This window comes from Cygnus olor, chromosome 1, assembly GCF_009769625.2.
Source record: "Cygnus olor isolate bCygOlo1 chromosome 1, bCygOlo1.pri.v2, whole genome shotgun sequence".
Taxonomy (NCBI): Eukaryota; Metazoa; Chordata; class Aves; order Anseriformes; family Anatidae; genus Cygnus; species Cygnus olor.
Window position 1 is genome coordinate 42,900,504 of NC_049169.1, and position 16,269 is coordinate 42,916,772.

Sequence of the window (16,269 nt, forward strand, 5' to 3'; positions counted from 1 at the left end):
TATGTGTCAGAGCTAGAAAGAGGTCAAGTCTCTTGTTGGAAAGTCCTTTGCTTTCATCATAAAACTTTCCCTTCATGTTCAGAAACACCTGCAGTTATACATTATTGAGGATATAATTATAGAAGTGAAATAGTCCTCATGCTTCATACCATAGGCTTTTTATGAGTTGGTGAAATAAACGAATTGCCCAGGGTATAATATTGCATGTAATACAGTTGAAGGGTTTTGAGCTCTCTTATATGTCAGGCATCATCCATTGGAAGAAATGGTATATCAAATTAGATGGATTATTGATTTGGTTCATTATGTCACATTTTTAAATTGTGCCATTTTGATAATGCTTATATCAAATTATTAATATCAAAAGCTGTCGAATGAGACTGACAAGATATTTGATTTAGCAATGAGACGAAAATCACCGGAATATAAAATACTCTTGCTTTTTCAATTTTTTCATTACTTTATTTATTTATTTATTTATTTGCTAAAAGTTGCCCATTAAATTTTGTTTATAGAATGCAAACTGTCTCAAATAGGGTGAAAGATCACTTGAACATGATTGACATGGAATCTGATTATATGGCTGTCTGTCCCACTAGAGAGTAACTAAAAGAGAAATTTGAAGGGATTACTCAGCACAAGCAACAAAAGTGTGTATAGTACACATTCAGAGCAATAGGTAGATCTTATTTGAATCTTCACTTAGAAGTTGAAATATATCTACATATAAAATTTGTCAAAGAAAGGGAAAATCTATTAAAGTTAATGTAGTTAACTGAGAAATAGAATAAATAGTCTGAATTCTGGCTTTTCTATGAGTTTTTCACTGTCTCTTCACCACTGTGAGATCATCACGTTCAAGTATTTACTGCATTAAAAAGTCATGAATTTGTCTCCCCTCTTTTACTCAGCTTTGGAAATTACACTTATCTATGTACAGAAACACCCCCATCAAATAAGTTCTTCAATGTGAATGATTTATTCATCTCTGCCCTTCTGTAACAGAACTAATGATCAGTTATGAAACTGTGGTATGACCAAAAATAACTCTTCCCACCCTTTTCATGAACAGTCCTGTGAACAATAACTAATCGCCAGTTGTCTCAACTTAATTAAATTCTCATCAGTTCTCATGCTGTGGCAAAAGCTCTCCCAAGCTACAGGAGTCAGGAAGAGGCAGTATTCAAAAATAAGACTGAGTCAGTAAGGCATGGTTACCAAGTATGTGATTTCATGAAGAGACAGAAAAGAACTACAGAAGATGATAGGCTGACTTTATCTGGACTTGGAAAGGTGAATGTTCATGCAAGTTTTAATTCTTCAACTCAACAGCATTTTTTGCACTGCTTCATCTAATGTTGCTGGTGTAACAGTGAAGTGGGATGCTCCATAATGTTTCCAGCTTTTCTTAGAAACATAATATGTTACAGAACTAAAAAATTCTCACTCTTACTGGAGTGATTGTATCAGGGGAAATTGCTATTAATCCATTCCTTATATTTACTGCAGGTGAAATGCAAAGGTTTGTTAACAAATATTTATGATTCATTCTGTGATTCTACGTTTTATTCCTTTACAGGAACTTCCCAAGTTTCTTGAAGACCTTGCTTCAACTGATGCTGATCTGCCTTGGAACAGGTCTAAGAATCGTTTCCCAAACATAAAGCCATGTATGTGTGTTTGCTAATCAACTCCTCAGCTTTGCTCTCTACCTTCAATAGTGCAGCATATATTTGGAATGCAGCTCTGGTTTTATTTGATCTGTCTTTGGTATGGCAGTACAATCATATCCACATTATGAAATAATTTTGTCAAGTAGTTGGTATTTCCTTTTTTATTTATTTTTTTTTAAAGACAGGTTTATTTGCAAGTAGCTTTCAACTTGCTCTCACAAGCTTTAATATGCAGGTGCAAGAAACTGTAGCCTCAGTAGTTTCTTAGCTTTGTAATTCAACCCATGTAGCAAACTCTTTAACATTCTTCCTGTTTTTTTGTTTTGTTTTTTTTTTCCCTTTAGTGGGAAGTAATTTTTTAAAAACATATAAAATCCACGTTTGTGCACTCAACTACCACACAAGCTTGGGTATGCTTTCTTGTAGATATGTGTAAATGTGCTGCAAAGGTTCCATAGAAGATCAGAGTAACTGTATGATAACTTATAAGCCAAGGCTAGATTTTATCACAGGAGACAGGAGTCTGTCTCTCTGTACTCAACACTGCTTCATTTTTCAGTTAATAAGACAAGAAATGTCATTATTATTTTAAGCATTAGCTGTGATGTGAGATGGGCAGAATGGCATTCCTTAGTTAATAATGCTACTTTCTGTGCTATTAACTTTTCACAGCAGCTGTTACTGCTATCTACTGCCTTGTTCAAGCCGTGCTCTAAATTACAGTCACTAAAAATTGATATTCATGACACAATAAAATATAAACAGATGAGTTTCACAATTTTTTAACTTTGTGTTCTAGTTTTTTTAGTAAGGTGTGGACCAAACATCGAAATTTGGAATGTTTGGTTTCAGCATTCACTTACATATCTTTCCTGGTTTTCATCATTTCTGAATACATACTGTGGGCCCAAATTGGAAACTCTCAATCACTTTTTATTTAGTCTTCTTTGAAACAAACTTTTCTGTTACAATGAGCTTATGTTACATAAAAGAAGTTTGAAAAGTGCCAACGTCTGGCTCAAATCTGTCACATGATAAAAAGACTGTCAGTTCCTTCGCCCTGCTTTCTGATTTGTATGGAGGTTGCCTATGCTAGAACAGCATGGTTTGAAGTACAGAGGCTACCATTAGTCAGAGGCTCCTCCTACACACATCTAGTTTGAAGATTTGGAGCATCCACCATTTTAACAAAAAAGAACTATATTAAAATATTTCTGGAACAGGAATGACCATGCAATAGTGGAAATTGGTTAAACTGCCTTTGTAGTGAGTGTTCCACTATGTCAAATGTTGTTATATTAAAAATAATATTATTTTTTAATTCTTAGTACTCCATTTGTTATATGCATCTATGTTTTTTGAACAAATCTTCTAGTTAACTAGACTTTATTTTCATGATAGATAATAACAACAGAGTAAAGCTGATGCCTGATGCTGGTATTCCCGGATCTGACTACATTAATGCCAGCTATGTATCTGTAAGTAGAAAGTCTCTCACATTGTTACTATTTCTATTTTCTGGTACAAGAATGGGTCAAGAAATAACTTGCAAGAAGAACAGCATTCTAATCTTTCTTTCATTCACTACAGTTACTGTTTCTGTGGCATCGTTCAAGTGATTCCTGTGGCATTGAACCTGACTAGTTAAAATATAAATTCTCCTGTTTTCATTGCTCACCAATGATTTTCAATACTAAGTGAAACTGAGTTCATCAAATTACTTCATTTAAAACATCTCATATCACTATTGTTAAAGGCAAGAGTGAAACTACCACTGAGGTCAATTGTTTAGAGATGAGCATTATTTTCTCTCTTGGTACAAGAGTTGGAACCGTTGTATACAAACAGGATAATTCAAAGATAATCAAGCAGTTTTATAGAAATGGCTAGTAATTTGGGTGGTCAGGGTTTGTATGGCTTATTTTGTGAAAAATATGATGGCGGAAAATGTAAATATGCTTTTTGAAGAAGAAAACAATACTGTATTTCTCATCGTCAACTTTCTTCGTAGACCTTGCATTTTCTAGTTGTGTTCTCAGTAAATTCTTTGACTATATTTTTTCTGTCTTCAGTCTTGCCTATATCATTTTTGTCCTCCTGAAGCTCAAAGTATCACTCATAATTATGCATTTATTTTGTTGTAACAGTGGATGATGGTCTCAAGTGAGGTCAAGACTTGATTTACACTAAGGGCTGTTCATACGCATAGCCAGACATGCAGACTGTAGTCTAAATGGATGACACAATGGCAAGTAGAGGTAGTTATTCCCAGGCAACTAGAAGACATTCACAGGGAATCAGCCATAGAGCTGAGAATGGGTGTCATACCTCAACAACATCTTCCCTTCTCATTAGCAAAAGCATGTAATTTCCTGATTCTGACAAGCAATAGAAAGAAAGAGCCACATCATGCTGTTACTTGGCAACATGGCTCTGGGACACACAACCACTGAGAAGGAGATGAGATGGAGCATGGTCTAGACTTTACCCTTCTTGTCACTAACTAACATGCCAAGGCTTAGGAAAGGAAAACTAACAGCAGAAGCCAGCTGCAGAGAGTATTACCTGCTGAGATTGTGTATCTTTACTGCATGTAGGCATCACACTTTAGATGACCATTCATCAGTGAATAGACCATTTTTTCAAGGCTAAAGCTTTACCCTTTATATGTTCTCACTTCATATATTTGTGGACATGTAAATATATAAATACATATAGGAGTAAATATACAATACGTGTTTGTGTGTATTTACCTACTTTTTTATCTAGGTGTATATAGATATGCATATGTATAAAGAGAGGAAAATAGAGATCTTTAAAAAATGGAAACTTGGATGCGACTTTTATTTTCACTGTTTAAACAAGAAAAAGTCAGTAACTGAACTGTGGATTTTGTATCCCTGAACTACAGTTCCTCACCTCACTCTTAAACTAGGGAGGATTAACATGGTTTCCCACTGCTACCTGTTCTGTATATTATAGATAGAATAAGTAAGAGGCATCTGTGAATTATAGGGCTATATTCCAACAAGGAACTTTGATGGTACTATAAACCACTGTGTCAGGTTTTTTGAATAATAAGCTGAACTCTGTGATATCACAGACTGCTTGCTCTACAGTATAAACATATTCTTCTTATTGCTATTGCTGCTATTTTAAATGTTCTGTAGTACGTAGAGTTCTGCAGGGTATGTTTGGTTTATTGGAGAAAACAGATCCATGAGAACCCATGCTCAGATATTTACACAGATTTTTTTAACTTCCTTTTCACTAGATTTTGCATCAATTTATAAATGAACTAAACAAATGAAGCCAACACTGGAAAAAAAATCGACCTCTACAGAAAGGTTTCTTAAAGACCTTCTATCAAAGATTAGGGATCAAATGCACCCTCAGTAAGATGGTGGATGACACCAAATTGTTTGGGAGTTCTTGTTGATCTGCTTGAGGGCAGGAAGGTTTTGCAAAGGGATCTGGATAGGCTGTATCGACGGGCCATGTCTAGCCACATGACATTCAACAAGGCTAAATGCTGGTCCTGCGCATGGGTCATAACAACCCCATGCAGTGGTGTAGGCTTGGGGAAGAGCAGCTGGGAAGTTGCCTGTCAGAAAAGGACTGAGGAGTGCTGGTTGACAGCCTGCAGATTATGAGCCAGCAGCGTGCCCAGGGAGTCAAGAAGGCCAATGGCATCCTGGCTTGCATCAGAAATAGTGTGGCCAGCAGGACTGGGGAAGTGATTATCCCCCTGTACTCAGCACTGATGAGGCCGCACCTCAAATACTGTGTTCAGTTTTGGGCCCTTCACTACAAGAAGGACATGGAGGTGCTCAAGTGTATGTAGAGAAGAGCAACAAAGCTGGTGAAGGGACTAGAAAACAAGATTTTTTGAGGAGTGACTGAGAGAATTGGGACTGTTTAATCTGGAGAAGAGGAGTCTGAGGGGAAACCTCATCACTCTCTATAACTACCTAAAAGGAGTTTGCAGCAAGTTGTGTGTTGGTCTTTTTTCTCAGGTGACAAGCGACAGAATGTGAAGGAACAGCCTCAAGTTCCACCAGGGAGGTTTAGATTGGATATCATGGATAATTTCTTCATGGAAAGTGTGGTTAGGCATTGGAAAGGACTGCTCAGGAAGGTGGTGGCATCCCCATCCCTGGAGGTATTTAAGAGATGTATGGACATGGCACTTAGGGACATGGTTTAGCAGTGGACTTGTAGAGTTAGATTGATGGTTGGACTTGATGATTTTAAAGGTCTTTTCCAACCTAAATGATTCTGTGATTCCTGAGGATCACTGGAAAAACATCACAGTTGTGTGTAGCTTGCACTAGCTCTCACACGGCTCCTCAGTTTTTTTCTCTGGCTTTGCTGCTCCTTAACACTATTTTAATTCTGCTGTGCTAGCCTTCTCCTGACACATCTCTTTGTGACTGGATCTGCAGTAAGGTTAATATGAAGACAGGTATTTTTTAAAGGGAACTACTAGCCTGATATCCTTTTAATATCTCTGCTAAAAGCATTTCTGTTAGGATGGTATTTCCAAAACTTTATTAGAGCATTGGTTCATATCTAATCTATACAGTGGAAAAAATGCCTTACATCCTTAGGTCTCCATGGCCATCTGCCATGCAATGACTAGTCAGGCCTACAACAAATATTTTAACATGTCTGACAAGGTTCTAGCCTTAGGCATGTTAACTACAGGCACAGCTATGAGTCACATGCAAACTCTTTTTTCCTTACCAACCATTATGCATTAAATATTTTCTCTTTCTTAGGGCTATTTGTGTCCAAATGAATTTATCGCAACTCAGGGACCATTACCAGGAACAGTAGGTGATTTCTGGAGAATGGTGTGGGAGACTAGAGCAAAAACCCTTGTGATGCTTACACAATGTTTTGAAAAAGGACGGGTAAGTTACCAGTGTACAACATTGCTATAATTGAAAACTCTGTATGTAGTTTTTGTCAAATTTATAATATAATTATTGCTAATTAGTAATCATCTCACTGCAGATAAGATGCCATCAATACTGGCCAGAAGATAATAAACCAGTGACTGTGTTTGGGGATATAGTAATTACTAAATTGATGGAAGATACTCAAACAGACTGGACCATCAGAGACCTAAAAATTGAAAGGGTAAGTCAGAAATGGAAACTGGTTGAATAAAATCTATCCAACAACCAAAAGAACATCAGATGTTCTCCATCCCACCCAACTACTTCTCAGTGTTCTTCTTTTAATCTTTTAATATGTATGTACTCTACTAGCTGTTTTTTCTGAGCATTTTGTTTTCATTTCTGGTTGTTTTTCTTGGTGGTGGTGGTTTTGTTGTTGTTTTTGTTTTTCCTGAAAATTTTCTCCAGTTTCTGTCACAAAGAACTCAGATATATGGCCAACATGCTATGAAGGACTGATCAAGGTTACTGAACCTCTCCGGTCCGGTGGGAGGTGAAGTTTCTATTTGGACACCTCAGTTGTCTCTTCTAAAAAGGAGTAATCCTAACCATTCTGTTATCAGACAAATCCCTTTGAATATATCCCTCTCAGATTAAAGGGCAAGATTCTCTGGTGCAGCGCAGCTGTTTTGCATTGTACCACCAGCTGTATTGGCCTCCACCCCCAGGAAATTCACCCAATATAAATGAGAATCATCAGTATTACTCCCACTCTGTGCTGGGAATGGAGGTGTGGGGTACAGTATAGATGTTCATCTTTGCCATGATCTACCACTGTAGTTTCCACACTTTGGAAAAATTAGCACTCAACATTAAGTCAAACCAGAAGGTGGTCTTGGAAAGGAATCTGGTCATAATGACCCAAGATGAAGTCAGCCTTCTTTTGCATTCCCAACATTGACCTGTGTTATATGTAGTGAAGCCACATCCTAGGACCTGAACTCAGCTATCCAAATACAAAGATGCATTACCATCCCAAGGTATGTGCATGTGACAAAAGAAGCACAGCATTTAGAGGATTGTCTTGATTGTCAGCCCCATAAGGATATGTTGTGCACGTAGCACAGGACAATTGAACATTTTAAAATGACTGAGAGAAGATTTTTTTTTCAGCTAAAATAAGACACAGAGTAAGCAAGACTAGGAAAGGAGGTGTTTTGAGTAAAAGTATATGCTAACGAAATGCAAAGTCATGTGTTAAGTAGGATGAGTGAGGAGAGGAGGGGAGGGGAGGGGAGGGGAATTGACTAAGTGCTCCATTTACAATAGCTGAAATATCTCCCACAAGGAGTTATGTCGTTTATGAGCGTGCCATTAAATGTGCCATATTGCTGTCTTTAAGATTGCACTTCACCTTCCATCCAAATGGATGGATTCTTGATGATCATCCACTGCAGGTAAAAGGCACGTATACACTAGATCATTCACAATTTTTGCCATATTGCATCCAAAATCACTTCTCTTTTGTTTTATGTTGATCAGTTTTAGTACTATACACCTAAAGTAGTTGCACATAATTGTTCACAGTTGCTCAGTGTTTCTTGCAATATGAAAAGAGTAAGTGGTTGGTTCAAAACAACAACAAAAATTAATTCATTGCACAAGAGTTGATTAAGCTGCAGAACTCCTTGCTGCAAGATATTGTGAATGCTGAAAACGTACAGGACTTCAAAAAATCTGGAGAAATTAATGGAATAAAAGTCTGTTGAGTGCTTTCAAATTTTTAGGTACCACCTGTGACTGAGGAGATTCATGGCTTGCAAACTGTTAAGAATGGAAGGGATATACTATGGAACTACAGATACATTGTTGTCTTGTATTATAATTTTCGTTAAGATTTTTCATTGACTCCTGTTGGAAGCATGATATTGAGCTAGACAGACCTTTGGCCTGACCCATTGCTTTTATTGTTATGTCCTTCATAGTTAATTTAGATATCAGATCATAATCAGCTGTTTGTGTTGAGTTACTATTACTGCTGCTCTAATTGAGAGGGCACCAAATACATAGAAAATATATTTGTGTTGACCAACGTATTCGTTTGTCTTAACTATACCAGGTCAGTATTAGAACAGTTGCCTTCCCCTAAATAAATTTGTCAGCCCAGTTCACTAAACTTCTAAACAAGCTACAGAAATGTCGACATGTAATCTACAAATTACACTGGTATAGTGACTGAAGTCAAATGTAGAGTGATTGCTGAAGTCATTAATACTTCATGAAAAATTAATTTGATGCCATCTCTCTCAAAAAAACTTGCAATAAGATCTGTGCACAACAAATTATCCCTTGATACAAGTACCATCTTATGGTTATGCTATTCTGACCTTCTTTGTTAAATGAAATTGCTGAGAAGTTTACAAGTAGCTTAATGGATATTCTTTGTTTTGTAAAAACTGCCATATTTTATATTTTACAGCATGGAGATTGCATGATGGTGCGCCAGTGTAACTTTACTTCTTGGCCAGAACATGGAGTCCCTGAAACTACTGCACCAATTATCCACTTCGTAAAACTTATCCGTGCAAGTCGAGCAGGTGATAATACACCAATGGTGGTTCACTGCAGGTAAGTGTATTTACCAGGTCATGATTTAGTATCTTATCATTCCAAGTGCATATTAATGCTCAGGGAAGTTGCCAAAGAACAATAGTGAGTGCCCAGGTATGGCTTTAGTATGGATAGCCATGAAGTTTTCTCCAGCAGGGCTCCTTACTCCTTTATAGGAGGCAAAATACCAAAGTAGGCCTGTTCTTCCATTCTTGGAAATCCCATTGAGGTGATGTCTTTGAAAGAGTTATTTCAAAATTACCATAATGTACTGCTAGATGTATCTCAAGTTTCCTCTTTATCTTAAGAAGAGGGATAGCAACAACTGACGTGCTTTTAATGACTTCCATTATAGTTACAGCTTTTCTTAAGAATTAATTCCCTAAAATTGTGTTTAAAATGTGTGTCATTATCATGAAGAAGAAACTATTTGTGAGCCACAGAGAATGACAAATATGTGTAGGGGTTTGCATATGCTAGATTTCAAACTTGGATGCCTGTAAACAGCTAACATCTAAACTTAGACTTTCAAATAAATGGTCTGGTGGTTACTTCGTCCAAGTGATCTGAACTGAGATGTCTAGGCTTGATTCTTTGCCTCATTCTCACTTAGTGTGAGTCTGGAAATATGTGGAAGGAAAAGCTAGACTTTGTGCCACAAATTCCTTCTCTGTCCAGTGAGTTCGCCATTCACTGGGGTTCTTTTGATTTGTCCTCAGTGTCCTACAGTTGCCATCCACAATGTGGGATAAAACCTCCTTATTTTATTTGATGTTGTTATCATTGATAGTTTGACATTTTCCTCTACTGAAGGGGCCATAGAAACTTCTATAGGAGAGAACTACACAGTCTTCATGTTTTGAGGACTTTTATGTGCTTTTGGGCCCTTCTGCAATGAATGCTATGCCATTTGCACAACACAGATACATGAAGGAACCAGCATGGGCCAGATAATCTGCCCATGGTCCCAGTGATTATAAAGCAGCAGCATGTGTTCTCATATCCAGAAAACTCATCCTTTATATTCTGCTCATTAGATTCTGCAGGTTCAAAACAGTTTTACTATACATTACCTGATTATCTGTAGTGATATTTCTTGTATTTATTACACTAATTGCAGAAAAGGCCAATAGTGATTTGAAGAAAATACTATTCATTTTCAAACCCTTAATTAAAACAACACTAGCTACCAGTGTGTGCTACACACCTGTCCTCCTTTTAAAAGTATTTTCTTTTAAACGTTTTGCTAGATACCATGTTGTTTTGTCTCAAACAGAAAAAGCATCACAGAATCAGGGTAGGGTGTGATCTCAAAAAATCTTGTGAATTCTTTGAATCAGTGAACACTAGAAAATTCACATAAAAGTTGTAGGGTGGTTTTTCCATTTATATGGGTTTCATTTAGTTAAATCTCACTTGTCCTATACAACCCCTTGTAAAGTCAAAATCAGAACATAGCTCAAATTCAGATTACACTTTATCCCATTCACTAAGGAGACACACACACAAAAGTAGTGCAAACGAGTTCAAATTTTCGAAACTTTCTTCTCACAATCAGCTTACTTTAACCAGAATGTTCTGGGGAAATATTCTATAATGAGAAAACAAAAACAAACTTAATTTTATCTTGTGTATTATGTTTGCAGTGCTGGTGTTGGAAGAACAGGTGTTTATATTGCACTAGACCATTTAACACAACATGTAAATGACCACGATTTTGTGGATATCTATGGCCTTGTAGCTGAGTTAAGAAGTGAACGAATGTGTATGGTACAGAATCTGGTAAGACACATATTTGAATTCTGTTCTCCTGCTGTTAAAAAGTAAGTCATCTGATCTACAAAACTAGACTAGAAAACTAATGGTATTCAGCTACCTAATGTATTTCCTATTAAATCCTACTCATATTTGGATTACAAGCATCATGCAAATGTATGCTTTTCTATCTAAGTATATCTTGGCCAGTAAAGTCTTGACCAGTGCTGAAAAAAAGTGCTGAGATACTCAGTTTTTAGAATCTAAATCATAATTTCTCAGAGTTTGAGAAAGTTCAAGTTTTGATTAAAGAACAGGAGTTAAAAATGACTTTTCTACACTACTAAATTTGACTTTATTTACTACCTGTTTTTTTTTTTGTGTGTGTGTATACATATAGCATAGTCCTCCAGACTTTTAAAAAATCATTTACCTTTGACCTTATTGGTAATTTCTTGAGTCTTAATAAATTCCTGCAAATAAAGTAACACATATGGCTAGAATTAAGCACAGACTTCAGGGTTTGTAAAATTAAGGCATTGTAAAATTAAGGATATCAGTTAGTGATGATATAGTGATGATAGTCAGGAAGACCTCTACTGTACTTAGAGATCTGGGTATCCATAATGGAATAATAGCAGCATGTAAAACTGATTCTAAATGCCCAGTGGGATGGAAATCTAGCTGTATTTGCATTACATTTCTTGCATAAACCCTCTGCAGGCCAGATCTAACCCAAGGCTGCTCTGAAACCTTTTACTCTACAGCATGACTTACCAACTTTTTAGTATGGGTGAGCAGTTTCAGGACGAACTTCCACACTGCTGATAGATTTGAACTGATTTTGATGTAGGGAGGCTTCCTCCATAGGGAACACATTTCTGCTGTTCCATATCATGTCCAAATACATGAAAAGTGTGTAAGAATGTGTGAAGGTTAAACTCTCTTCAGCAATTGCAGTTAAGATTTTGTGAGACCTTCTTGTGACAGCATCACATTTCTTGAAAAGTACTGTCTGCTTACCAATCACTTTGAATTTTTCTGTTTGAACTCATGATGCAGCTAAACAATTGCCCATTTCCTGTGATGATGAATTCTGGGAATGCTTTTTTGGTTCTGTTTTAAGCTTTTGACTACAAACAGAATCATCTGAAAATAAGGTGAAGATTGGAAGACAATTTAATGGGAGGTCCTTCAAAACCAGACCTTAAAACAGTAAGATATTTGATAAGATCAGTGTACAGTTTTAAAACTTGAATCAGTTTTTCTTATCTCTGTATTTGCATATTTAGGCAGATGCTATGAAAAGACCTACCAAAATGTAATAAAAGATGCTTTCATAATTCTGATTTCTGAACAAAACAAGTATAGATCTGTATACTAGCTTCAAAATCCTGAGGCAGGTTGTTCTCCGTCCAGATCATTTCTACCTCATGTCTGCAAGCTTATAAAACGCAGATCAGTGCTAAAACTTGACCAAAGTGAACTGAACCTTGTTAAGCTTTATGGCAGATTCAGTAATCAAGCTATTCTGACAGCTCTGTGACAAACCACTACTTAGTAGTCTACAATTCATGTTTCATGTGATCAGCAGAGAAGGTGTGAGGAGAGGGACAGTTCCTTTCCAGAACTCAGTTTAGAGATCCCTCAGTGAAACTGTAGGATCAATGAGTAAAATAAATTTAAAAAACAGTTGCTGTCAGACCTAGTTTTTTCCTTCTTATAACTTCAAAATTGTTTTTGTTTTGCCAGCAATCGTTGTCTGTTACCAACAGGCACAGAATGGCCTATATTTGTTCAATTAAACACCTCTGCAGTTACCACACTCCCCCCAAAAGTGGGCTGCATGCAAGCTCTCTACAGGGAACAACCCATAGTCTGTAATAACTCCTGAAACACACCTGGGAATTATTTGGGATAGTGGTGGTAGGTGTGGATCAAAACTATGTGAAAGACTATTCAAACATTTTCAAGTAGTTTGGCTGATCAAGTTCCACCATCTGGCAATGTACCCAGGCACAGTTTAATTCACTAGTATAGGTATAATCTCAGTATCGGGGTATTCTGCCTGATGGCCTGTACATTACAAAGGCCTGCCCTTGGACTCCAGGTAAAGCTCATAAACTAATCTTTAGCGATATTTTTGGTCTCTCTCACTTCCAACCATAAAAATACCTCCAAATAATTAAGAATGTCATTAATTATAACTGGGAAATACCATACATTCCCATATCCTGCTTCGCTCTCCCCTGGCAAACCTAGAAAGATTTTCACTGCTACATGCCCAAAACTAACTGTATGAATGCGGGAAGTTATGAAGCTTTCAGAGTTCTAAATTCTGAATTCTAAATTCTACTGAAACTTAACAATTAGCAATTATTGAGCAGAGAAATTACACTAATATATCTACACATGCAAAAATGAAGGAAGCTAACCTTATTTTGGTCATCTTCATCTGTGGAGATATTCAAAACCCATCTGAACAAAGTCCTGGGCAACATGGTCTAGCTGACTCAGCATGTTACGCTAGCTCATCTCAACAGGTCCCTTCTAGCCTAAATGAATTTGTGGCTCTGTGATCTTGCTCATTTTCTGCATCTACTCCCGTGTGAAGATAGACTTAATCCATTTATTTTTCTGACTGCTTTCATTCTTTTATTGTGTTATTTATTTCATCCTGACATTGCCCTTTTTTATTTTTCTCCTTTCAGTGATTATTACCCAGAGTTACTTTATGCCCTTGGAAATGTCAAAGTAACTTTAGTTTTCCACTCTTCACATTATAGTCTGCTAAAAATGATGCCACAGTCCAAGAAGTGTCACTAAAAATAATGTGGGGTTTTTGTTTGTTTTGTTTTGTTTTGTTTTGTTTTTGTTTTTTATCTTAGCATGGTGCATCCTCCCAGAACATTTTGCATCCTCCTTGAACTTTTGCATTTGAGTGCACCCTGCTGGTTTTCTCTATGCTATAAGGAAGAAAATCTTCTCACCGAAATATTAATGTTCAGTTTCTTCAGTCTTACTAGTAACAAAAAGTAGTCAATCATCTCTTCATAGAACAAACCTTTACAGAAAAATGTGGATCAGCCTGTAATTCTCAGTAATGATTAGAATAATTTCATATATTTTACTAGCCATCTGAAATAACATCTTTTGACAAATTTTAATGCCTTATGCCTTGTAATGAATGAAATCAGGTCAGGCATGTATAATATCACCATAGTACTGAGATTACTGAGTTAATCTGCAGTTACTTTGATAATATCTGGATGTTATATAAAATTGAAAAAGTTTTTTGTTTGTTTTGAAAGTATATTTTTCGTCTAATCAAACATCTTCAAATTCACATCTCACAGGCACAATATATATTTTTGCATCAGTGTGTATTGGACCTGTTGACAAGCAAGGGAAGTACTCAACCCATATGTTTTGTAAATTATTCAGCACTTCAGAAGATGGACTCTCTGGATGCCATGGAAGGTAAGCAGATACAGATTATTTTTTTTTCATAGCAGGTGCATCGACTTTCCCAATTTAAGAAACATAAACAAATACTTTGACAAGCATTTTTTTTGACTCCAGAAGTGTAAAGTTTTAGCATTTTTCTCCCCTTTAGTCTCCCTCATGGTAACAGTCATTGCTCAAGCTTTCCAATTTTTTCCCTGTGAGATCTTTTAACTTCAGCCTAAACAGTTATCTGCCATTAGTTACTATTTGATAGCAGAGGAGGTTAATGTAATATATCTGTTTTCCTTTTGTAGGTGATGTGGAGCTTGAATGGGAAGAAACTACCATGTAAATACTAAGACTAGATATTAAAAATAATCAGGTTTTGAAAATCAGTCATATTTTTTTAAGCAAAAGGGCCAAAGTGAACTCCCCTATTTTGATGATTAAAACATACACTGATGATTGAAACAGCTTTTCTTCTATCAATGTGCCTTCATAAATATGTTAAAGTATTTTATTCAGATCACAGAGCAATAATGATATGAAGTACTTTTGCACAGACTGCACTTCTGCTGTTATATGAACACTGCATTCAGTATGTATTTAAATAGAAAGTGTGTTTGAACATACTCCTTTTTTCCATTTACCTTTGTAAAGAGGAACAATGAGCCAAATAAGATGTAAAAAGTTCTTATTCCCAGTGAACTTATTTTTGTGTGAATTTGCTGTATTCAGTGTGTTTTGGTTTTAAGTAAAAGCTACAATTCCTTGAACCATTCTTGCTAGATTGGTTTTAATGTTGCTGTCAGTTCTTGCAGATTAATTCCATTACCATCACAGTGATCTTTACCTAAATGTATGTTCTTGTGTTTTGAATCTTTTTTTATGAGTGGTAGCATATCAGCTCGTGATCCTGAACAGCTGAAGAGTCACCTTCTGACATGGGGAGGATTATTCAGCTTTTACACAGCACACAGTAGCTCTTCAGGGACACTTGGGGCTATTTAAGCTATCCTATAATGAGAGGGTTGTTTTTTTAAATATGCAATGGTGATTGCATATGTTCAGTGCTGAAGAAAGTATTTTATGTTCCTGCTACTTTTTAAAACGTATAAAAAAATAATAATGATAACAATAAATCTATACATTTATTACCTATTATGATGCATCTTAGGTTGACTTCAGTAATAGAATGTTTATAATTCATTCACATTTCTTGTATATGGCACTGTTCAGTATTTTAAAAGGATACTCAAAATTTAATAACAGTATTTTTTATAACGCAGTGTTGTCAAGTAAGAAAAATGTTGCTCCTTTCTCTGGTTTGTTGAATCACTGTAGACATTGAAAAGTACAGGAAGTAATATTGGGGGATTTAATGAAAGGAAACATCTCCCACTGGTTATCTTTATCAGAGCTAGATCTGAAACAGGAATGAGAGAAGCAGGAAGCTCTTATCTGAGAAGCAAAACAAAAACTGGAAGAGTAGGAAGACTGCAGAGAGAGTATTAAACTGTGTACCCTGTTTTTACATGGAAGTATTCAATTGATATTATTGGGTGGGGGGCTGATTGCTCAGTTTTACTCTGTGTAAAGAAATGTATAACTCTAAATAATACTAAAGCTGTGACCTTAATCTAAAATGAAGAACATAATAGCAAAGAGACTTTGGAGTTGCCATCTTGTATTCTGTTCGACAGAAGAAATCCATAGCCTTCTGGAGGCATCAAGCTCGGGAAAGTCAGACGAGCCTCTTTAGAACCTAGAAAGGTACAAGTGTGGGTGGTGTGTTTATGTTCATGCACTCTGAACAGAACAGTAAATGAAAAAAACTTTCTATCTCTTAACTGTAGCTACCAGACAGAAAATACTGTACA

At 36.3% G+C, this 16,269-nt stretch overlaps 1 protein-coding gene across 1 annotated transcript in view; it reads left to right on the forward strand.

Moving 5' to 3' along the window:
* PTPRQ (protein tyrosine phosphatase receptor type Q) overlaps window positions 1-15,863 on the forward strand; it is a 118,861-nt gene extending 102,998 nt beyond the window's left edge. The window contains exons 44-51 of the mRNA XM_040554070.1: window positions 1,580-1,670; window positions 3,075-3,151; window positions 6,455-6,589; window positions 6,693-6,818; window positions 9,057-9,205; window positions 10,834-10,969; window positions 14,299-14,422; window positions 14,704-15,863. Coding sequence (XP_040410004.1) covers window positions 1,580-1,670; window positions 3,075-3,151; window positions 6,455-6,589; window positions 6,693-6,818; window positions 9,057-9,205; window positions 10,834-10,969; window positions 14,299-14,422; window positions 14,704-14,741 — 876 coding nt within the window. The 3' untranslated portion in view covers window positions 14,742-15,863. The remainder of the gene's footprint in view (window positions 1-1,579; window positions 1,671-3,074; window positions 3,152-6,454; window positions 6,590-6,692; window positions 6,819-9,056; window positions 9,206-10,833; window positions 10,970-14,298; window positions 14,423-14,703) is intronic.
* The last annotated feature ends 406 nt before the right edge of the window (window positions 15,864-16,269 follow it).